At 40.6% G+C, this 22,802-nt stretch overlaps 4 protein-coding genes and 2 long non-coding RNA genes across 6 annotated transcripts; 1 reads left to right on the forward strand and 5 right to left on the reverse strand.

Moving 5' to 3' along the window:
* Nucleotides 1–428: 428 nt before the first annotated feature.
* Nucleotides 429–3,457, reverse strand: LOC306699782 (casein kinase II subunit beta-like). The gene is made up of 7 exons (XM_079164521.1): nucleotides 3,369–3,457; nucleotides 2,925–3,000; nucleotides 1,763–1,865; nucleotides 1,551–1,666; nucleotides 1,390–1,465; nucleotides 1,122–1,311; nucleotides 429–721 (listed from the first exon to the last, which is right to left on the reverse strand). The coding sequence occupies exons 2-7, from the start codon at nucleotides 2,994–2,996 to the stop codon at nucleotides 631–633; spliced, it is 648 nt and encodes a 215-aa protein (XP_079020647.1). The 5' UTR covers nucleotides 2,997–3,000; nucleotides 3,369–3,457; the 3' UTR covers nucleotides 429–630.
* Nucleotides 3,458–3,557: 100 nt separating this feature from the next.
* On the reverse strand, nucleotides 3,558–5,300 carry LOC306700062 (allograft inflammatory factor 1-like). The gene is made up of 6 exons (XM_079164954.1): nucleotides 5,207–5,300; nucleotides 5,069–5,130; nucleotides 4,839–4,905; nucleotides 4,704–4,745; nucleotides 4,392–4,557; nucleotides 3,558–4,042 (listed from the first exon to the last, which is right to left on the reverse strand). Exons 1-6 carry the CDS (start codon nucleotides 5,223–5,225, stop codon nucleotides 3,955–3,957), a joined length of 444 nt encoding a protein of 147 aa, XP_079021080.1. The 5' UTR covers nucleotides 5,226–5,300; the 3' UTR covers nucleotides 3,558–3,954.
* A 2,034-nt stretch (nucleotides 5,301–7,334) lies between these two features.
* Nucleotides 7,335–7,951, forward strand: LOC306699536. Its single transcript, XR_013767169.1, has 4 exons — nucleotides 7,335–7,456; nucleotides 7,535–7,582; nucleotides 7,679–7,738; nucleotides 7,845–7,951. It is a non-coding gene; the product is annotated as an uncharacterized lncRNA (long non-coding RNA).
* Nucleotides 7,952–8,266: 315 nt separating this feature from the next.
* On the reverse strand, nucleotides 8,267–9,325 carry LOC306699535. The gene is made up of 5 exons (XR_013767168.1): nucleotides 9,184–9,325; nucleotides 8,830–9,081; nucleotides 8,641–8,745; nucleotides 8,494–8,519; nucleotides 8,267–8,396 (listed from the first exon to the last, which is right to left on the reverse strand). It is a non-coding gene; the product is annotated as an uncharacterized lncRNA (long non-coding RNA).
* Nucleotides 9,326–12,884: 3,559 nt separating this feature from the next.
* On the reverse strand, nucleotides 12,885–16,587 carry cyp21a2 (cytochrome P450, family 21, subfamily A, polypeptide 2; the record flags this gene model as incomplete). Its single annotated transcript, XM_079165445.1, has 12 exons — nucleotides 12,885–13,138; nucleotides 13,224–13,327; nucleotides 13,861–14,027; nucleotides 14,070–14,231; nucleotides 14,392–14,475; nucleotides 14,871–14,957; nucleotides 15,050–15,160; nucleotides 15,367–15,462; nucleotides 15,615–15,769; nucleotides 15,848–15,937; nucleotides 16,042–16,233; nucleotides 16,467–16,587. The coding sequence occupies 12 exons, from the start codon at nucleotides 16,585–16,587 to the stop codon at nucleotides 12,885–12,887; spliced, it is 1,623 nt and encodes a 540-aa protein (XP_079021571.1).
* A 737-nt stretch (nucleotides 16,588–17,324) lies between these two features.
* tnxba (tenascin XBa) lies at nucleotides 17,325–22,028 on the reverse strand (the record flags this gene model as incomplete). Its single annotated transcript, XM_079165447.1, has 13 exons — nucleotides 17,325–17,423; nucleotides 17,535–17,698; nucleotides 17,788–17,949; nucleotides 18,052–18,148; nucleotides 18,241–18,392; nucleotides 18,497–18,629; nucleotides 18,728–18,840; nucleotides 18,916–19,071; nucleotides 19,161–19,280; nucleotides 19,381–19,524; nucleotides 19,615–19,737; nucleotides 19,837–20,970; nucleotides 21,383–22,028. The coding sequence occupies 13 exons, from the start codon at nucleotides 22,026–22,028 to the stop codon at nucleotides 17,325–17,327; spliced, it is 3,243 nt and encodes a 1,080-aa protein (XP_079021573.1).
* Nucleotides 22,029–22,802: the final 774 nt, after the last annotated feature.

Consider the following 22,802-nt stretch of genomic DNA (forward strand, 5'->3'; position numbering starts at 1 on the left):
ACTCTTCGAGATGAAACGATTGTAATACACTATCATCATGTTACATTTGCCTAAACAATCGAGTACAAACAGCCTCTAAACGTTAAGGAAACTGAACAGCCTAATAATAAAATTGAAATCAAGCATAGTTCCATTTTCTTCCTCTAATTTGATATTCATGGTTTCTTGGAACTAGCACCTGATCACATTTACACTCATTGCTGTTTTCAAATAGAATCCTTAATCTTTACAGCATAAACTATTACACGAATATGATTTAATGTGATTTAATGTTAACTTTCAAAAGTATGGATTGACCATATCACTGATAAGGCGAACCTGTCGAAAGCACACTGTAGCCTTCGTTATCACGGCGTTAAAGCCACGTTGAGGAGGAAACAACCCTAAGACGGACGCAAAGACGGATAGACACCATCAGGAGATTGACCCTTTGGAATCAGTTACATGTTTAATACAGAAACAATAACCTGCTCAACTGTACGGTGTTTCGATAAATGAGTAACGTCTGAATCTGAAAGTGTCTAGGTGAGTTTGGGAGACTGTACAGGCATTCATTGGGATTATATAATCCATTCCTTCCAACAAGCAGCAGACAGTCTTTCAGTCCATTGTGTTGGTCAAAGCGGCGTTCTAGCGAATCGTCTTGACTGGGCTCTTGAAACTTGACGCAGCCTGAAGTTGGAGTTGATAAGCCATCGGGTGAATTTTGAAACCATATAGCCTGAAAAAAAAGAAAAAAGAAACACAATCACCTCCTGGACAAAAGGAAACTTCTTTTTACAAAGGCTGAGTATTGTATGACATCTTGTGATAACCGATATAACAGAACTGTGTTTCAGTACAGATACCTAAACAGAGCAATGCTTTAACTGATGACATAAACAGACCACATCTGACCAGGTAATCAATGTCAACCTTCAGTACTTGTTCAATATTGAGCCCTACTAAGGTCCAAGGGAAACGTGTCTTCTGTACGCCAACCACTTAAAGGAGCAGTTATATACTATTATATTCCATTTTTGCCAATAAAGCTCCGAAATCCTACACATTGCTCCTTGTTTTAAAAACATACTAAGAAAAGCACAGCACTGATAAAACCAAATAATAACTCAAACACACACCGTGGCACAAACTGGTTGGCTGGTCGCTTTGAACGATACTCTGGGTGCACCATGAACAGCATGTGGGGGAATCCGGTCCCAAAATAGGCTCCATCAGTGTGGTGGTGTCTGGAGGATTTGGGGGTGTAAACATCCATGCACTTTGGGCAATAAAGCTTCACCATTGCTTCTCCGGGGATGTCTGACAGACCTACATCAGACAAGGGATGGTTGAGTATGTCTTCATAGCCACTGACAAAGGTACAGCATGAATTTGTTACTGACTTACCGATAGGAAGCATTGGTTGATTCTCGCAATAGACTCTGGGGCAATAGCCAAAATCCCCTTGTTGATACTTTTCCAACTGTGGAGAACAACAACTTTAGAAATCCCCGTTGACTCGTGTCATGGAGCATGTCAGAATGTGACATCATGAAGTGATCACCTACCATCTGTGCAATGCCTCTGTTTGTGAGGATGTAACGTGCATGTATGAGCCCGTAGAGCATCTCTGCTGCCTGCTCTATCAAGTCACTCTGATTGGGGTTATCTTCAAGTTCCTCATCTGTCAGATTAAAAGTTATTAAAAAGGCAGTTAAAAAGGGGGACTCTACTTTATTTCCACATCACGTGGGAACCGCTACTTCCTCGATATTCTCACCTGGCTCCAGGTCCAGAATCATGTCCAAAGCCTGCCGATAGTGAGGTACCTGCTCATTCAAACCGGTCAGGTTGAACTTGTCCTGTATGTAGTCTTCATCCACCTGTAACACACCATTGGAGACAGTGAATGGCTATCGATGGCGTCATTTACTGATACAAGCAGCATCCCATCGCTACAGCACATTGATAAGGAAGCGTTATGCAAGAGCTTAACAGGATTATTTAGATGGTGCCAATGAAGAAAGCAAGGAGTTCAAATTAGAATTAGATTGTGTGAGTGCTAAGCTAATTAGACGTACTGGAGTGTTACTCATTGATGCGATAGTACTTTTTAAGTGTTTTTTCTTTCATATTTGAGTGATAAAGTCCAATGTGAATTCAGTGGAACAGATTAGTAGCAAACAGCAGGGAAGTGGCTGTAATAGGGAAGTGTTGAACATCCTTTGACAAATATAAAATCACATCCCTCATCACAAAGCAAAAGCAACAACTTGAGAAATAAAAATACATGTGTATGTTTTAGTGCATGTGGCTTGTGTAAAGAATAAATGTTTCCAGCCAGATATGAAACTGATGTCACACTTAGATACATGTCTTACGTACTTAAGACAGCATTACTATATATATATATATATATAATGTAGATGCTATCTGCAGGTGTTCAGGGCTATACAAACGTGAGACAGTACAAACCCAACTTCCATGTACATTTATTTTTTCATTGCAACCATAAAAATACAGCTAAGATTTTTGGATTTCATATTTTAACATTTTGGCACAACCACTCAACTATGCCTGCTGTTGCTTCGTCACAAATACATTGTTCAGACTTTTATTTTAAACCGTTTTGATATATACTTTTTAAATAATTGTAAAATTGGTTTATTTTCATTATTATAGCAGATTGTGGTAAATGCCTGTACATTTGTAAAGGGTGTATTTTGTTCCTTTTTTGTTTCAAAACTAGCGAAATCTTTATTAAATCAAATGACAAATAATAAAAGAACAAAGTGACTGCTCTAAGGATGTATAGAGAACTGGTGGCCCCATTAAATTCATCAAAACCTATTTACGGCAGCTGACCTGTCGTGACAACAATGGGTGTTCTTACAAAATGTGGCCCCAAAAATTCCAGTTTTAAAACAATGTTGTGGACCAACCTCACAGAAGAACTCATTCCCTCTGAGTCCACAGAACCAGGAGATCCAGGACACCTCCTCCGAGCTGCTCATCCTCCTGACGAACCAAACCAGTCAATGGACCGATGTTAACTCTGTGGCTAACGGCGAAACACATTCACTTCATACGAGATGTAACGTTTACCAACACAGATTAAATATGTCCCAGCTGAGTTGCAACAAACTCGATCTGTTATCTCGCGGACTTTGAACAAAATATGTGGTTTTATTGTATAATTTAAAGCAAACCGTGAGTTTGCGTCTCAAACCTGCTGCTAACGTTAGCTTGCTTGCTAGCGTCCGTTGGCTATAACACGTATAGTACATAGAGTGGAATTTATTCTTGTAACAGCAATATGTATTCCACGTTAGAGGTACTGTTTCCTGCATGTGTATAACTGTTTACAGAGAGTCACTTTTACTCACCTTTATTTCTATACTAGTTAACACATCAACTTGGAAGCTTAGCTAGTTTATCCTCGTTTAGCTCCCTGGATAACAAATACGTCTTCCGGTCATCCAAAGCTTTCAAAATAAAGTTCCTCGTGACGCATGTTCCCATAAAATACTGCAGAGAAATAAAATGTGGCTGATTTTGTTAAGAACATGAACAGAATACAAATTTATTTTCATTCACTTTAATAAATGTCCAACAAAATATGGTACCATTGAATGTATGCTTTGAATGACGGCTTTCACCTTGTATAAAACAGTGCTATTCCTATATTGTATATATTATGGTATTTTGTCTGACGTGATAATGGCCATGTAGAGTCCAGATATTAATCGGCCCTGTGTTCTATTTAATTAAGTAGCTAAAGCAATATCATATGGATTAAGCAGGCTTTGGTAGCCCACTATATACAAAGCATTTCATGTAGATTCCATTTCTTCATAATGCACATTATACAGTATGCTTGGTGTTTTGTTTTTAATATTGACATGGATTTTAAAGATTTGGGTTATATTTAAATCTGAAAAAAAGGAATTCCTCCTGGGATGGAGAGCTCTTTCAAGGCAGATCAGAAAAGGTTTTGCGACGAGGTGGTGCAACATCTTTGTGCTCCTGCTCCTTTCCCATGCCTTCAAACATCAAGATCCTTAAATGAAGAAAATGACATGTCAGCTGCTATACAGGACATTAAAGGTATGCAGTATAGAGTACTATTGTTGCATTAAACAATCATCTATTTTCAGGTTCTTTATAAAAAAAAATGTAGCCAATATTATTAACAACTGTAATAGTTTTTCAGGTTTTAATTGAGATTGAGAAACAACTTTTTAAAATAAAAAATTTAAATGTTGTCGGCTATATTCACTATTGATACAGTATCAATAGTGGCTTCATCATTTTTTTTTTCATAATTTGGAGACTTAATCTCCGTTAACTCTAATCTTCATGTGACCCATCTTTGGGTCTCCACCCATTCTCTGAATGTATTCACTTACAGTTTTAGAATTCCATTTCTTTTCCCCAGCATCATATTCAGGAAGTCACTGTAGCTCATAGTGTCTTTCGATGGCCCTCCGGCGACCTCTGCCATCATCTTTTTCAGCTCTAAGTGAGTCTTGGCCAATCCGAGTTTTTCCAGCATTTGTTTTAACCCCATTAAATCTATAACGTTGATAGTTCAGAGACAGAAAATAACTAAAAAGTGCTTATCTATATCAAATCTTTGAATATGATGTCAATCACTACTGAAAGCACATGCAAATTGTAGCAAAGCATATTTTAAGATTTTAAGACAAGTGCAATCATACCTATTTCTCCTTTGTCGTTGAGATCAAACTCCACGTATTTCTCTGTAATACAAGCAAATGTAATCTCATTTCAAAATGTATGACACTAAATAAACCAATTAACTGAGGAGCGATTGGTAGCCTTTTGATACTCACTTTTAAACATGTCAAGCTTTGAACTTAGGTCTTCCTCTTCTGCATACTTGGGGTCTGAGAGAAAAGCCTAGGGCAATGATACCAAATAAGACAAATCAATCAGACATATTGTTATTGCTATCACACAGGTCACATGTGTTTGTGTCCAGCCTCTGTCTGTAGTCAAATAATTCCAAAAGCCAGTTATCTCTAATAGAACACGATGACTTTTTCTAAAGATAACAACTCACCTCATTGATAGAGTCCAGTTTTTCTTCCTGTTGAGACTTGAGAAAACCGTATGCTTTACCTCCTGTGAAATGATATACAAGACAATATAAAGAACGTGAAATGACAAACAGAGTTAGCAGAAAGAAAGGAAAACTAACCTTGAGCATTGCTGTCCATTCTGTTGACAGTGCTGAGAGTCTGTGAACACGGAAAGTGCGGAAAGCTATGATGGCGTCTCTCTAAATTGAGCGACAAGAGGAAGTGAAGTTACAACGTTTTGGTTTGGTGAGGTTCCTCTCTAGTATTTATGGCTGCAGCAAAACAGAGGTGTGCATTTACAGTATAACGCTTACACACACAACCTCAATTTGACCAGCACAATAAGAGTAGTTTTCATGCAGGATACCTGCTCTGTAATTGATAAGCTCTAATACAGTCTATGTGGAAAAAGTGTTACATCTCCACCAGTTTACAAAATAAGTTGACATTACAATTAAGGCTGGAAGAGGGACGCAGCACTGTGTTGTGAACAGTGAGCAATGCACATTTATTTGCAGGAATAATCTGCTTTTGAGGCATGTTTGAATAAAAAGTGATGCATTCACACCTATGCAGTTACATGCATAGAGCCATGCACAGCCATGTCTGCCAGTCACTGAGCAGCTCCACCGGAGTGGTTGCTGGTTGAATGCCTTGCTCAAGGGCAACAACATGTGCTCTTATGTTCCGTTTGTCAATTTGATGCAGTGTCTTGTTCTTGCCACATGGGGGCTCTATTGACCAAACATTTAGGTACAACGGAACAAAAAACAACATTTGGCTTTGCAGGTAGTGTCATGTGTGACTTAGAGAACTGAGAATAGGTGGAGACCAAAAAAACAAGTCTTGAAGAGAATAATATTTTGTCACTCCAGTTGGCTGCATTACTTAGAAAATGGCACATTTTTACCTACAAGGTCTCCTCGTATTAGTGCTGTTAATAGTCATATCAGAATTCAGAGGTGAGTAGGTCACTGAATTATTACTTTACCACATTCGGAATGTATTTTATTGTTTATAGTCAGTTTACCAAAGAAGTATTTGCTTTATACCAACTCTGACTGTTATTGAACTTAAAAGGTGACATTATTAAATATTATCATTAAGGTGACATGACTTATTTAATAACGGATGTAATATATTTTAATAATCTGCTATTTATTGTAAAATCTTGAATCATCTGCCTTATAGCTATGTAATCTAAAACCCTTTCAACAATGTACTCTGGGTGTTGTTATTAAAGGGATTCTAATCTTTATCTCTCATCATTTTAAAGACATCTCACCAGTGACTGTGTTTGCTTCTAAAGAAGAAGATGTAGTTCTGCCCTGCTTTGAGAACTATAGAACAAAGAACTGCTCCAGAGTCAAGTTGATTAAGTATGCCACAGACGCCAGTCAGATGGAGGTTATCCTCGTCAGGCCTAAAACACCCAAACTCCAGGATGCTAAACGTGTGAAATGGGATGCTGATAGAAATCAGTCTCTTTTTCTGACAAAAACACAACTATCTGATGAGGGACTGTATGGATGTGAAATCTGGAAAGACTGGGACTGTATTCAGGTCAAAAACATTTCTATAAAAGTGAGAGGTAAGATTACACATTGTATTCTGCTAATTTTCACTCTTTTTTTCAAATAAATCCCACTCCTGTATGACAGAGATCTCACCTTTTCTCAGACTGCAAAATCCTTCAAGCAGTGAAAGCAGCTCCCGGCGCACCCGTTAACCTGAACTACCTAGTGAACGTAACATCAGGACAACAAGGACCCCAAAACATCTCCTGGGCAATGCTGACAGGAGGCAACCCTGTACCTCTCGACTCTGAAAGGGTTGAAATGAATGGGACGTCATTAACTATCCAGTCTGTGCATGACAGTGACAGTGGTTGGTATACATGTAAGTACGTGCTTGGACAAACTCAGCGCTGCTTTGAAATTTACCTACGTGTCCAAGGTAAGATTTTAAACTATCTTGTATCATCACTGACAACAAAAGACAATATGCATAACTCCTAATAATGTACCTTTTCTATTTCCTTTGTAAAGTGGAAAACGTCGCTGTGGCCACAGTTCCAGGTATTGCAGCAAAAACTATAATATTATAAAACTTAATTCAATTGCGTCCGTATTCTCCTGTTAAATGTGATGTTGTAAATGCTTAGATTTGCTTCCTGTCTTGCCCAGGACTGACAACCAGTGAGATTATTCTGGAAACCAAGATGGAGGGGAGCAGTGGAGCATTTATTGCTGTTCTTGTGGCTTCAGTCATTGTTGGGATTGCCATAATGGCTGCACTGATAGGACTATTCATTTACCGCAGGCGGAACACCCGGAGAGTTACACAGCGAACCCAGAGGCACACACCAGGTTTGATCTTCATTCATCTTGATGAGCAATGCAGTGTAGTGGCATATTAGAATAACTTTGTGTGCTCTTGTTGTTAAGGTACTCTTATGGATATTTATGAGATTGTGGATATGACACCTTCAGAGGGTGAGCACCATGTTACTCTCTCACTACCTGTTTTAGTCCAGCTCCTGTGACCTTTGTGTAGCACTTCACTGCTAACTTTTCAACTTCATCTCACAGATCCTACAAACATAGTCAACTGTCTCTACCAACAATCCCTGCATGAAAGCCTGTGTACTTGTAAGTAGTACTACTGTTATAAAATCACAACTACTATTATCAAGTCATACTTTAATTTACATCATATCAAAATAGCCAAATAACAGATTCCTCTCCATCATTGCAGACCGGTATGAGTAACATTCAGTCTGCTGAAGACAAAGAAGACGATTTTCCTCGTAAAATCAAAGTCCTTACTGTCTAATCTTTTAAAACATGTAACTCACCTGCAATGTGTTTATCTTAAAAGAGTAACTGAGATTTATATGGATCAACATAGAAAATGCTAACCTGTTTTTACTGAGACTGCTGAAAAGAGTCTTCCTTATTACCATGTTTGTTCATCAACATCTAATCATCAGTATTATTTTTCAGTAGTCTTTTTTCCAATGTGAATAAATATCTATAGGATGATGAATGATCATGAGGAAGGAGTCATAAACACCGATCTACTGTTTTGTCTGTTACAAGAAAATATTCCCTTTGAAACTGACTTTGAAAAAGGTATTTTTAGTGTATATAGATGGTTGAAATCAACGTTAAAAGACGCTTTTATTTAGTTCACAGCCTGTAATAAATCATAGAAACTGTCAGTGGTGGCGACAGCTCCTCTTTTGGTTTGTCTTTGCTGTTGTAATTCCTCTTGATTTGCATCCTGAATGACCTCGTAAACATGAGCCTGTGAAGAGGAATACTGGAGTTATTACATTGGGAAATATATGCTCCTCAAAAGCTCTGAGAAATTATTTTCAGCACAATTATGTTTAGTCTCTTACCATTCCAATACTTGACTGTTCGTTTCCTGCAAACAGAGAGGAAAGAAAACATCAGCCATTCGTGTATTATTTCATTCTCATTGAGGCTCCCAGGTTATTCTCACAGTTGTACAGTAGGTTGTATGTCTCCTAAACCACATTCACTACCTGCATCCTTGTGCTGCTTCCTCTTGGTGTACATGTAGGATCCTCCAGCGGTTATACATATCAGGAGAGCTAGCGGAAGGGCTACCCACGCAGGTGTTTGCAGAGCTGTTGACATTAAATAGTAATCATTTCCTCTCTGTTTACTTTTTTTAGGAGAAAAGGCAACAATAGCATTATGCATATACTTACGGTGAACAGTGTGCCACTTCTTTGATGCCATCACATCACTCTCTCTATGCACAAAGCAAATTAATTCATCTGATGTCATTGACAAAACTGGGAGAAACAGCCTGTTTATAAGGGAGTTATTGACATTCATTAAGCGGCCCTGCCGGCTACCTCCAGACCAAGTCAAATTGATGTCTTTTCCACATTCTTTAGTGCAGGTAAGCACACAAGTCAAAGTGAGATTATCTCCACCTGGCCCACGCTCTGAAGTAACTGTGAAGACAAACGTGAGAGGAAATGTTTTAATAGCAGTGACGCAAAGTAGATATCGGACAATTCGTGCTCCGCTCTGGCATTTAAAGTGTTAACACTCACCGTCGAGGGTGTGCAACCTGATTTTGTTAAACACCTTTTGCTGATCAGTGGAGTCTGAACATTGGTAGTCCCCAGCATGCAGAGCGCTCACTTTGCTAATGACCAGCGATGAATCTTCATTGACACGAAATGCCTCCGTTTGGCCTTTGTGAGGTGACATATCATCTGTCAGTGTCCTTTCACCCACAGACCACTTCCCTCTGACGCTCACACCAAGAGAGGAAGTGTCGCTACAAGAGAGTGACACTGACTCACCCACTGCTGCAAACACTTCCTCTGTGCCATCTGAGGGAAAGGGGGCACTGGTTACAGTTTGTACGTGTTAAACCACATTGTTCATTTGGAGTGCGCTGAAGTGGAGTTTAGTACCTTTTATTGTTGTTGTGTAACTGATGGTAGCTTTCACTGTGTCGTTCTGCGTCAGCTGGCATTTCCATTTTCTGTGATGATCCGTCAGCTTTTTAGTGATGATCAGTTTAGAGAAGCATTCAGAGGGATTTTCAAAGTTAAATCTTTTCCCATTTAAAGGTGTATTATCTCCAGTCCTCCACGTGATATGTATCCCTTTGTTGGTACAAGGCGCAAGTCCTTTATACATATTGAGGAAACAGTGAAGCTCTATTGTGCCTACCGCAGGAGTGGTGCGCTCAGTAACTGTTGAATGAGAAGAAGAAATGTCATGTGACACTGTGATGTTGACTTTACATTTGTCGAGGACGGTTTGAGTCATTTACCTTCAAGAATCTGAAGTGAAACACTTGAATTGAGCGTGCCACTGTCACAAGAGTAAAGTCGCGCATCATTGAGCTCCAGGTGATTAATCTTCAGAGAGCAGTCCTTTAGCAGGCCAAGCCTGAGGGCGTTCAGACTCGGAGCTGTCACCTTTCCAGCCTTCACCACCTCAGCGATCGACTGAAACTCTTCAGCCATGTTCCAGTTGACAGAGGAGCAGGATTCGATAGAGGGTATGCCACACGGCAAAGTGATATCCTCTCCCAGTAAGGCAAACATCACCAAATGATCTGCTGGAGAAGGGAATCTAATCTTAGACATTTCATTTTCCAAGTCATGAGCTAGTTCTGTCAAATTAGAAGTTGGTGACCCTTCATCATGAACTGAACATGTTCATAACTAAGAGTGAAAATAACAACTTACTGCAACAAAGTATTTGTATGCATGTGTACTGTTTTGAGTAAAAGAAAAACAGAAAAGGAAAATAGGTTGCAGCTACCTTAATGCACCATCCTATGAGCACTCTACCTGTCCCAAATCAAACACACTGCATGCTCGGTGTGGCTAACATGCAAACATGCTCAAATGTTCACGGTGGATACTCTGAACTCTGCCTTCACTAATGACCTTCTTCGTTCGGTGGGACCAGAGAGACAGAGTCGACTGGTTATAGTGGGACAAAGAAGCTGGACCGGCCGGACTGGTTATATTAATGCTCTGAGGATGAAGGAGTTGAGTAGTTGTCCCCGGCTGGAGCAGATTTAGGAGGACTTTGTGGCGCACAAGACTTGCGTTCAGACAGGTGAGTACAAAAACAAACACATTGACTGTTGTAATTCAAATCTATTCAGTTCAATATGCTTTGTTGGCATGAGTGTAACAAAGACAATATGCCAATTGAAAAGAAAAAAGAAAAGATACTATTAATAAAATCAACTCTCTACAGAGGAGAGCTCCAACGTCGCTAGAGGCAAAGTAACGTTCTATCATGCATACCTCCCCCTCTTCCCCCTTTTAAAGTGTAGCACAGTAATGTTTACTGAGAGTAGGTCTGCATTTTAACAGACCTACTTTTTACTTTTATCTAACTTTAAGTACATTTTTACCAAAGTAATAGTACTCTTACTTGAGTATACTATTCTAGTACTCTTTCCAACCTCGTTCAGAACCACATCGGACATTCATGCATTATTTTAATTTTAGTTAAAGTTTATCTTGAGTTAGTTTTTAGTTTTATTTATTGTTGTAAACATTTCGTTTTGGAAAGTTGAATCTTTTACATGTAGGCCTACCTCAACATTTTGGAAATAAAGTCAGTGATCTTAGTGTTATTAAGTCAAAATATCCCCAAAATACAACAGATTAACAAGATAACTTTTCTTTTATAATTACCAAATAACTGAAGTCCAGCTGCTGCTTGTGTGAGAGAAATAAGACAGAGTCGTAGTGATATAAAGGAAACCATTCTTCTCTCAGTTGTCTTCTCGCAGATTTCTTGCTTATTGCTAAATCCTCTGATAGCAAAGGTTTTCTAAAATCACATGCTCAGGAAATTACATAGCGACAACTCATCTGTAGTTTAAGACCAGCCCAGGAGAGGCCCGTGTTCATTTTTTCACATTAACCCTTTAACTTGTAGCGTGTAGTTATGGATTCAGACCTCAACCTGAACAGCCATATCAAGACAATTACAAAATCAGCCTCCTATCACCTGAAGAATATATCAAGGATTAGAGGACTTATGTCTCAACAGGATTTATAAAAACTTGTCCATGCATTTCTCTTTAGTAGACTCGACTGCTGTAACGGTGTGTTTACAGGTCTCTGTAAAAAGTCAATCAGAACAAGACCAAGAAAGTGGATCACATCACTCCAGTTCTGAGGTCTTTAAACTGGCTTCCTGTCCAACAAAGAATTGGTTTATAAAGCACTGAATGGTTTAGGGCCAAAATAGATCTCTGATCTGCTGCTACCTTATGAACCACCACGACCCCTTAGGTCGTCTGGGACCGGTCTACTTTCTGCTCCCAGATTCAGAACTAAACATGGAGAAGCAGCGTTCAGGTTTTTCTGCTCCACATATCTGGAACAAAGTCCCAGAAAGCTGCAGGTCTGCTGAGACCCTCAGCTTCTTTGAATCTCCTTTTCTTTTGACTTGTGTTTTGATGGTTTTAATGTTTTTATGTGAAGCACTTTGAATTGCCCTGTTGTTCAAATGTGCTATACAAATACACTTACTTTGCCTTAACTTAATACAAACGTGTGGCCAGTATGCAAATGAATGCTTCATGTGAACTGTCCACTGTCTCTAGTAACACCTGTTATCGTCTATCATCAGATGGCTATTGATGTTGTAAATGCAAACAATTTTACAAGTAGGGCTTCTAAACCAGCAAAGAGGAGTGATAACCTGTAGGTCTCTCAAGGTTTTCCTCAGTTGGAAATGATTTCACGTTCTGTTGCATATTCAGTGTTAATCCACTGGGTGGTGCTGTCAGACTCTATATTCGTCCTGTAGAATTACTCGTGTAATTGGCCAGTTTCAGTGTCCAGTAACTTGTACAAACCCCAGGTTTTGATTAGCATGCAGCTCCACCTGAAGAGTGTTCAGTACATCCTTGTAATTTTCCACCCTCTGCAGGTGATGTTGAGGCTCATTATTTTCATCTGACTTTAATGCAATTTGCTTTGCCTTTATTCAAGAGGTGAAACAAAAAACGATATATATCTGGCCTGGGTTACATGTTAGTGAGAGAAGACTAGATAATTGTATTAATTAGGTTTTAAGAACCAATTAACAGACTATTTTATATGGATATCTAATATTTCAGGCAAATGGAAATGATTGATGAGAAACATACACATGAATGTTCTGTAATTATTTTTACATGTAAAAGTAAGACAAAGAAATCATTTATTTGCACACAAATGCACAGCGTTTAAGCAACAAGTAAGCAGTACACTATAGTTCAGGTGTTAGTCAGAGGCCTCGGACGTGCTATAACTGTGTAGGACTTGACCTTGAGTACAACACTAGCAACTCCTCTCAGGTCGGGCAGAGAGGCCTCGCTCTCAGGAGGGATGAAGTGGAAATCTCTCAGCAAGTAGGCAGTGAACAGAAAGAGCTCCATTTTGGCGACAGACTCTCCCAGGCAGAGCCGAGCACCCCCTCCGAAAGGGATCAGGGCTCGGGCGGAGTTTCCTCCTCCTTCCAGAAAGCGCTCTGAAAGCCAGAGAGGAGCTACTTTATTTGAGATCTGCTGAGCAAGTGAAAAGGAATGCACTTCACCTCACAGTTCGAGCAGTACCTGGTTTGAAGCTGTATGGGTCAGACCAAACTGCAGGATCATGGTGTGCTCCAAAAAGATTGGGAATGATGACTGTGTTCTTAGGGATGAAGTAACCTGCAATACTAAACATGAATGGTGGTTATACATTTTCCATAATGCAAAGTTTGTGTGTACCTGCTGACTGATACCAACAGGAATAAATCAATATAGCATATTTTATAGACATTATACAACAAATTTAGACCCATTTGGTGCTGTCTAGTTTATTTATTTATTCATGATGTTGTTGGTTTACAGGAAGCATTTTTTAAAGCAGAAGTTCATTATGCGGAGCAACTGTTTTCTTTCCCAGTGTTGACATCATTTGTTTTTTCGCATAATATATTTTATGCAGGAATTTTTAATTTTTTTAAAGCAATTCTTTCAGTACAGCCATTTTCACATGCTTTCAGTCTTGTTGTTGGACCAAGGAGTAAACACGATGAGTGAAATGTTGGAGGAATGTAGGTCTGTGTTACAGGATTTGTAAAGTGGTCTGTATTGTACCAACCAGTACCAATGCCTGCTTAACCATATCTGATCTTATAGACAAGTGGTAGTTAGCCAATTATCTTCTAATTCTTTCATTGTAACTTCATTTTGCCATTCAGCTGACCTGCTGTCTCGGATGGCTCTGTGTGGCACCGCCAACGGGGCAACCGGCCTGAGTCTGAGCACCTCGTTGATCAGAGAGCACAGGACGGGGAGTCTGTGTCTGTCACTGTACTTGGGGTATCGTCCCTCTAGTACTGTGCACAACTCGTCATACACTTTGGCCTGCACCTGAAGATTAAAGTAAAAGAGGAGAGAGACACTGAGATAAACTTCAGGGTTTTGTAAATATGTTGTTTTATGGTGAATGACGTGCCCTGCCTCTGGTCTGTGGAGGAGGAAGGCCACAGTCCAGTTCAGCCAGGCTGCAGTGGTCTCTGTTCCCCCGATGAGAAGGTCCACAGTGGCCATATGAACGTGAACATCTGTCAGGCGCTGGACACATGAATACACATAATTTAGTACTTTAGTACATAAGTGCTACTTACAGCATACTAAATGTAGAATTCCAGTATTAGTCTTGAATGACATTAGATTTACTCCTAATACATTTCAAAATGTATCTCCTCTGGTATTCTCTGTTCTATATACTTACCACTCTGGGATCTGTGTCGTGAAGTTTGTCAAGGCCCTGGAGGAGGGATCCTGTAATTGCGTGGTCATTTTTCTTGTCTTGTGACTACACAGACAACAAAGCAACAGCTGATTAAAATCAGCATAGTAGGAAATGGGATTTATGCAGCTGGGATCCACGTATCCACATACAACAGTTTGTATATGATATCTTACAAATTACATACACAAAGACGATTAACTTGGATTTTTAAGGCACCTATGATGTGAATTTATTTCCTTTCTCTTTCACTTTATAGTAACATATCCAAGCAGACAAAAACAAATTATATTTATATTTATATATATATATTGACTTCAGCAGATAACATTACTCATTTTATGATCCTGATGTCTTGATTGTTCTGATCACTAAGCCACACCGAGACATGCTTTTTGTTTATCTGTGACCACAAAAATTTAGCAGAATGAAATCTCTTCATTCTTTTTGTTTTCACCAACCTTGTAATTGTTGAGATGTTCTCTTATAATTGCATCTCTCTTGGCCACCTCTTTCAGGAGACGGGCAAATACTGGATTGGGTAATTTCTTTGAGAAAACAAAGGACAATGTGTAAAATCTCATTCAAACGATGTTTGCTGGTCTTTGTTCTATAGTCAAGACAGTGAATATTAGCTGACTCTGAGCAGAGGGAAGGAGTCCAGAGCAGAAATCCAGGACGAGCCCCACAGAGCAACAATCTCATTCAGACAGCTGTGCAGCTGCTGTAGCTCCGAAGAACTCTTCTCATACTAGAAAACACAGAGATTTATATTTTAACACTGTCCAGTAACAGAATAGTACATTACGATTGCACGAAGGTAACGCAAGCTTCTAAGAAGAGCTATACATGAACAGCGACCTTGCCCAGTCCCCAAGATAAACAGCAACCAGGCACAGCTGTCGATTAATAAGAACCATATTTTCAAATCCATCTTTGACACTGAGAGATACTCACTTCTTTTCCAAAAGCCAAAGTGGTGATGACATTACTGGCTGCCACTGTGAAATCCTCTGAGAGGTCTACAGCACTGCCTTGATAGTCCATCAAAACCTAAACAAGTGAACAAACCATGCTTTATCTTTTCATGTGACCACTGTGGAAATTCTCCAACATTTGGTTTGGATCTCTGCAAGCACATTGCTGTTAAGATACAGCACGATATAATTCACTGGTGTTCATTTTGCTCCTCCTGTGTTCTGTACCTCTCTCAGATGCAGTGCCTGTCTCTCGATCACATCATGCAGTGATTGCTGACAGCAACGCTGCAAAGCGCTGTGGACGAGGCGACGATGTGCCCTCCACTCCTCATTATAGTCCCCCAAAGAGATGGTGTGCCCTCCCCCAGACACAATATCACCTGATGCAAGTCAGTACCGGTAATAAGGACATACACAGTATGCATACTATTGCTGCAAAAGAAGTTTGAGTTGTTTACCTGTGTATGAAATTGGTCTCCCAGCAAAATCTGACCATTTTTTCACCAGTGCTTCTCTTATGACTTCACCACTATTAAGTACCACCATGGCTGAAAAAAAACAAGGTTTTGTACTGTCTAGTTTTTTTAAAAGCTGAGTTTTTAAGTCAGTATTTGATATCATGAAATCCATAAATCTGAAATGGGATGATTACTTGTGTTTCCACATTTCAGCCGGTAGATGTTTCCGTACCGCTGTGCCAGATTGGTCAGGTGGATTGGCAGATGCTCATGCGTCAGCTCCATCATATTGCCTATAAGGAAGAGGCTGGGAGGACCCGGGAGGCAAGGAGACGAGGAGCGGGGCAGGAACTGACAGAGATACTGCAGCAGTCCAGATTCAACCACTGGATGAAGGAGTTAAGAAACACAAAGGTGAAACAGCGAAAGAATAAACAATTATCATATAAATCCATTAGATCAAGTAATCAAGTTCAGTGGTGTACTAGTTTCCCATGTGTTAAGAAAATGTCCCATTCATTAATCATTGTATTATCAAGAAATCAAAACACTTGATTGTACAATCAGCAAATATATACAAATATACAGACAATAAATAGATAATTACCTGTAGAATTACTTCCCTTGTGGTCTTTCTGTACAGATTTGTCTCTCTGACCAGAAATACAAATCAGTACCATCAACAGCACCACAACTAGGAGCACAGCTCCCACAGTGATACATGATATTTCTGCTGGCATTTTGTGTCTTCTCGCTGGTGTCCCCTTTCAGAAAGGTGGTCAGCGCACTGCTTTGCCCCTTTTATAGTCTCCTCATCTGTCTCTGAGCTTGTCGGCTTGATACACTGTTGTTTTCACTAAAATCAAGGACGTCTAAACATTTTGTCGGTCAACATGTCTGGTAATAAGATAAATGCAACACATAACACATGGCCAGGACTCGCTGAAGGGCATGATAACATTTCACAGTTGACAGGACAGTCAGTCATGGCATTTCTTTATAGTACAGGGAATGAAGAAACTGTATTTCATCAAAGGATTTGGGTGTTTTAATTCACTGTAACAAAACCAAAAAAACCGACACTTCAGACCCACATCAGCCACATTTATTCCAATGGAGAGAGACAGTGCATATTCAATTACAGTAGTAGTGGGGTGGCATACCATGGTGGTGCACAAAAAGGTATTGGAGTCAATACACAACTGTGTTGAAATGGACGGGTCAGGCAGAATAGTAGAACAAGAAACAAAAGTTGCAAAAAAACATTTCTCCAATCCTTTGGTATATTTCCAGAAAAATAAATGTTGTTCATTGAATCACATGTACTGATAGCTGTTGTTATAGCTATTGAAACCGCTGTACGTGCAATTTCAGTTGGAAAGTGACCAGCGGTGATGCATCAACTGTGAGATTCACTGTCTTCTGGATTTCTGTAGCTTTAATTATCTGTGATGAATGAATGACGACTGATGTACTCTTAGCCATGAGTTGCAGGAGAGAACCTGGATGGTCTGAACTTCATCTCAACGAAGGGAATGGAGGAGTCTTTACCTTTCCATTCTATCCAGACCACTCCCTGATTCAAAACAGAGACAGAGAAGTGATGATATTTGGTTAGTGTGCTGTATCATAGAAGATAAAAGTGTTAAAAGTTCATTATTCTATGTCCCAGAGAGGTGACTTGTACCTGATTATTACTGTTGATGCCATAAAGGCCATTGAGGTTGGCCTTGTAGCAGTTCTTGTACCACCAGCCTCCCATGTAGGCCCTGGCACAATGGATCCCCAGAGGATCAGGGTCCTTGTCCCGGGCTGAGAATGGGCGTCCATTATGGTATCTCATAGAGTCACCTGACAGAAAGATAGGGACATTGATGTATGAATTGTCAGACACTTGCCGTAATATAGTATAAACTGCACATTTCCAGTAAAGTTTTCACCTGCAGTTCCAGTGTAGCCAGACACCTCAAGACTGTAGTGCCTCTCCACCGAATCAACGGAGAAGTTTGAGTAGTGAGCGTATACGGTGTCATTTCCAGATCGCATATCCACTCTCAGACTCACAGGGCCGACACTGGTCAGGTTGTGAAGGAGCTCGTTTCCTAATAGTGAGTAGAAGTTTAAAGTGAACAGATGAGGCCAATTTATTGAAAATATATATTTTATGCAGATGTGATGGAAATAAGAACTTGCTTCAACCGTACCGAGCCAGAAGTCTTCGCTGAGGTTTCCAAAGCCGGCACTGTATTCACTCCATGTTCTGTAGAAATCTGTCTTCCCGTTCATCCTCCTCTGGAACACCTAAAGACACACATCAGATCGTTGTCCGTTATCTAACATAATACTGCCATTTTCTCTGTGCAAAGTTGATAAATATCAGCAGTTTCTCTCACCGTCCAGCCGCCTCCATCAGTCTCCATGTCACAGTAGACTCTGACTGCTTGTCCCTCTTTTCCTTGCGGGTAGATATCCACCTCACCTGACTGCAGAGCTCCATTCAGCAGCTCCTGAGAACACTCAGTGGGGAAAGGGAAACGCAGTTTGCCTAAGGGATAAAAAAAACAGAAAACAAAAGAATATCTTTGTCGTGATAAAAGTATTGGTTGGACAGCTTAATGAGCAAGTACTGCGTTACATGATATACAACACCTGTAAGGAATTCTGTGGTGACAACAGATGTGTATTGTCCATCTCTCTCGCCTTGTACCACAACAATATATCGTGACATTGGCAACAGCCCTGTCAACTTATACTCTGTGATGGTCTGGTCCAGGATCACCTCCTAATGTATACACAGAAAGCACACACATTTAGGCTATTCTGTAAATGTCAGGACTTTCTTTGTACTGTATGTGATAGTGATGAGGGGATATGAATCACCTTTGTCTCCTCTCCTGCCACCTGGTAGATCAGTCTGTAGCTGTAATAAACAACAGTGGAAGTTCTCCATGCTATCACAGCAGAGCGGGCACCCACCTCACTGGCTTTAACCACTGAGGGACACAAAAATGTATTGAGTTCACACACTTTACGCACCAGCTCTATATTGTATTGCCCTCTTTACTCACCATTAGCTGTTGTAAATGTAGTTGAGATGACCATGCTCTGCAGACTGTCCTTCTGGCTCAGGACTTTGACTGTGTACAGGGTGCCTCTCTGCAGGCCTCTCAGCTGGTGCTCCACTGAGTTTCCCGACAGCATCACAGTCACTGTCACATTAGGAGCTGTGGCAAGAGAGGAGAATTAATAACGTAGCGTAGCACAGTCAATAATCCTTTGTCATTAGTTATTAGGGTGATATTTCCACACTCACTCTTGGAGGACTCATAGCTGATGATGAACCGGTCTACTTTCCCCAGACTGGGTGTCCATTGCAGGACAGCTCTGGTATCTGTCACATTGACAACTTGCAGATGTGTTGGAGGAGCGGGCACTGCAGTCAAGACAAAATCCATCGTGTGTTTCTTGCGGATTTCCCACATTAAGACAAAACAAGTAGGTGTAGATAGTAGTAAGCTTATCTAACTGTGTACCTGTGGTGATAAGGGATGTGAGAGCGTCACTCTGGGCTCTGCCTTGTGTAGTAGTTATAGTGATAATGTAGGAGGATCCAGTAGACAGCTTGGACAGAACCACATAGGATTGCTGCGCCTCCACTGTCACAAAGCGGCTCTCCCCTATAGCAGGATAATACATCACACATATCATACTGACAAGCAAGGGGATTTTGACTTGAGTTGCAGTATAAAAGGAGGCCTTAAACTAACCTGTGACGATGTTGGTGAACATGACTCTGAAGCTAGAGAATGTCGTCTTTGGTTTGGACCAGGAAACAGTGATAGAAGACTCTGTTACATTGCTGAAAACCATCTCTGTGGCTGGCTCAGGACCTGGTTAGAGAAATCAAAGAGATTTTTTTTTCACATTTTACTACTCCCATTACTGATTGTGTTCCTGGTAGTTGTGGAGGAAATATGCTTTACTCTTACCTGTAATTGCAGTTGCTCTATGAATCTTTGATCTCCTCTCCGCTGCAGTGCCATACAGATGCAGGACATAGCCTGTGTTTGCCCTAAGGTTACTGAACTCCACAGAGCGTACGCTACCAGGGACCACCATAGAGATCCTCTTTGTTTCGGCTTTGCCTTTAGATCCAACAGCTTTACCGGAGGTGGCAGTTGTGTTGGTGCTCTCACTCCGTACCTGGATTTCAGTTGTGTTCTTAACTGTGGAGCCCTTGCCTCCTTCAAGAGCTTCGTCTTCAAACTCCTCTTGGTCATCTTCGTCACCCCCTGTCCGTGGCTCTCTTCTGACCACCGTGAAGTTCTTGAACATCCCTTGTGGTGCTGTCCACGTGACAGTGAAGCTGTAGGAGGAGATGTTCACAACCTTTACAGAACCTAATCCAGATCCTGCCATCCTCCTCACGCTCCCAGATCCATGGATGGTTGTTTTATTCTGCAGAACTCGAGTCTCGACTGACGTTGCTGCAATGGTTGAATTAACCAGATACTGACTCTTCTGGGTCAACTTCTCTTTTCCAATTTTGCCAGGTTCAGTGTTTCTGTTGTCAACAGATTGCACATTTGTAGTCTCTGCCTTTACCTTCTTGTTGCGTTTATTTCCAGATGATTGAGTAACATTTTTTTCAGCCAGTGTGGACTGCTCCAAGGTCTCCTTCCCTGTTCTGGTTTTGTTTGTTCCCTCAACCTTGGTCAGAATGGTTTCAATTTTATTACTCTGGGTTACATTGGTTTGAGGTTCATCTTTTAGTTGGTCAGATCTAGGATGTGTTTTACTGGCACTTCCTTCCTTAACAAGCTTGTGGTCAGTTCTTTTAGAGGTCAGGACTGTTGTTTTGCCTTTGCGAGCCTCCTCCTGCTTTCTTCCCTCATGTTTCAACAGAACTTGACCAACAGTTCGGCGACTGGTCTTTGTGGCACTTGAAGAGCCTTTTGTAGTAATTTTCTTAACAGAGGCTTCTTGTTTTGCTTGTGTCTCAACAAGACCTGCTTTAGCATTAGTAGACACCTTGGGTTTGGTGTTAGTCTCTTTGGCGTCAGACCCTTTCTTCTGCAGGGTCACTGTTTTCACGGCTACCTTGACCTTTCCTTTGGCGGTTTCTGAAATTGTAGAGTAGAGGTTACAATCAAAGTATGAATGTGATATTAGTCAAAGTACAACTTAAGGATACCTTCCTTTCCCTTAAAGATATGTGTCTCTATTGCTATCACATCCAAATAACTGTGCAGACTTTCACTTACTTTTATTACACTCGGCTCCTTGTGCACACTTACTGCAGTCTAGACCCATGAATCCCTGATGGCAGATACATTTCCCCTTCTCACATTCCCCATTGCCACTACAGTCATGTGGACAATTTGCGGAACATGGACCTGGGCAGCAACAAAAATAAACAAAATGACTAAATCCACATCTCTAATAAATTGTGTCAAATATAATAATCTGGTGAAAAGGACAGAATTATACATTTATCTTTCAAAGAGGACATCTCTCTTTCCAGTCGTGCCACACGTCCTTTCAGCGCAGACATCTCGGCCTCACATCCACCAATGCATCCACCAGGCAACAAGCTGATCTTATGCGTCATCACCAGAGGAGTGCCAGGCTTCAGCCTCAGCTCGTGCTCCTTGGTGTTGCTGGAGTCGCAGCCATCACTGATGACCACCTTAATTGGTTGTGCAGGGGCAGGCTTTTCTTTGGTGGTGGTGGCGATGGGAGTTGACGAAGCAGTTTGAACTACTGTAGGGGCAGGCTTGTCTTTGGTGGAGGGAGATTTAGCTACAACAGTCTGATTGAAGGAGGCCGTGGGCTTGTTTTTGGCGGTTTTAATGCCACTGGTGGGAGCAGACTTTGGGGCTGTTGACTGAACATTTGGAGCTCCAGTGGGGAAAGGCTTGTCTTTGGTGGCCTTCACTTCACTGACTGTAGAAGCCTTTACTGCTGCTGTGGCCAAAACTGTCTGATTGACTGTGTTTAGCTTTGGCGTTGGGCGAATGGTCTGTTTGGCAAGAGCAGAAGTGGTTTTTGGTTTTGACTGGGTGAAAACTGCATTGGGTTTGGACGCGGCACTTCCTGTGGCATTTCTCCTCTCATTGGTTGTGGATTGAAAGGAGGGAAATGGGGCGAGAAGGAGGAGAAGTCCCAGAGTAAACAGCATTTTGAACCAGCAGCTGTAGCCAGAGATGGTATTGCCTTTGGTGGATCTGTATGTATGTTACTGTAATATTATGAACTCCTTCCTCTATATTCTATGACCACTTTATGCCAGGTTTCTCCTAGAAATGAAAAAAAAAACAGAGCTGACTTGTAACCAAGTTTGATGCATGACATTTAATTCCAAATATTTGTAGAGCTTTTTTTTTTACCTCAAAGAAAGGCTTTGCTGAGCATACATGCTCTTTTTCAGCCAGTTTCACATATAGAGCTCCCATTCACACTTTGATGCTCCCTTCTACAAACTCCTGGCAATTAAGACGCTACACATAGAGCAATTTCAGGTTTTGTACCTTGCTCAAAAGTGACCTGACAGCAATTGCTAAAGCAAGGGACAGCATTACTTACTTTTTTAATTCAGTTTGAGAAACTTATTTCGGTAACCTTTCAGTCAGGTAGAAGGTTGTCTTGTCTAATTCTTAGGATACAGGTTCTCTAAAAGTTATATGCTGTGATCTGACATTTGAGAAGGTTCATTGTGCATTCTTGGACTGATGCATAAAAGCATATAAAAATATTTCTAAGATGCGGTTTTGCATCCAACTACATATACCTGTTTCTTTTATATGACCCTATATATTGAATCGTCTTGAGCACCAGTGTAAGACATTGGAAACAATTAGAGTAAGTACAAAATATTATTGAGCAGAAATATCAAACTGAAACCAATATTCATGAAAAGTATTTTATTACCTTTTTATTTAAAACTGTCTTTACT

The sequence above is a fragment of the Pholis gunnellus genome, assembly GCF_910591455.1.
Source record: "Pholis gunnellus genome assembly, chromosome: 8".
Taxonomy (NCBI): Eukaryota; Metazoa; Chordata; class Actinopteri; order Perciformes; family Pholidae; genus Pholis; species Pholis gunnellus.

Bases quoted from the DNA above. Each gene is read 5' to 3' on its own strand.
- LOC306700062 (XM_079164954.1), bottom strand. The intron at 4,558-4,703 runs GTATGATTGCAC...TCAACGTTATAG, and splicing joins CAACGACAAAGGAGAAATAG to ATTTAATGGGGTTAAAACAA. The intron at 4,043-4,391 runs GTAAGTGAATAC...TCTTCATTTAAG, and splicing joins AGAAATGGAATTCTAAAACT to GATCTTGATGTTTGAAGGCA.
- LOC306699782 (XM_079164521.1), bottom strand. From the start codon at position 2,996: ATGAGCAGCTCGGAGGAGGTGTCCTGGATCTCCTGGTTCTGTGGACTC. The intron at 1,466-1,550 runs GTAGGTGATCAC...TGTTCTCCACAG, and splicing joins ACAGAGGCATTGCACAGATG to TTGGAAAAGTATCAACAAGG. The intron at 1,312-1,389 runs GTAAGTCAGTAA...TGTCTGATGTAG, and splicing joins TCAACCAATGCTTCCTATCG to GTCTGTCAGACATCCCCGGA.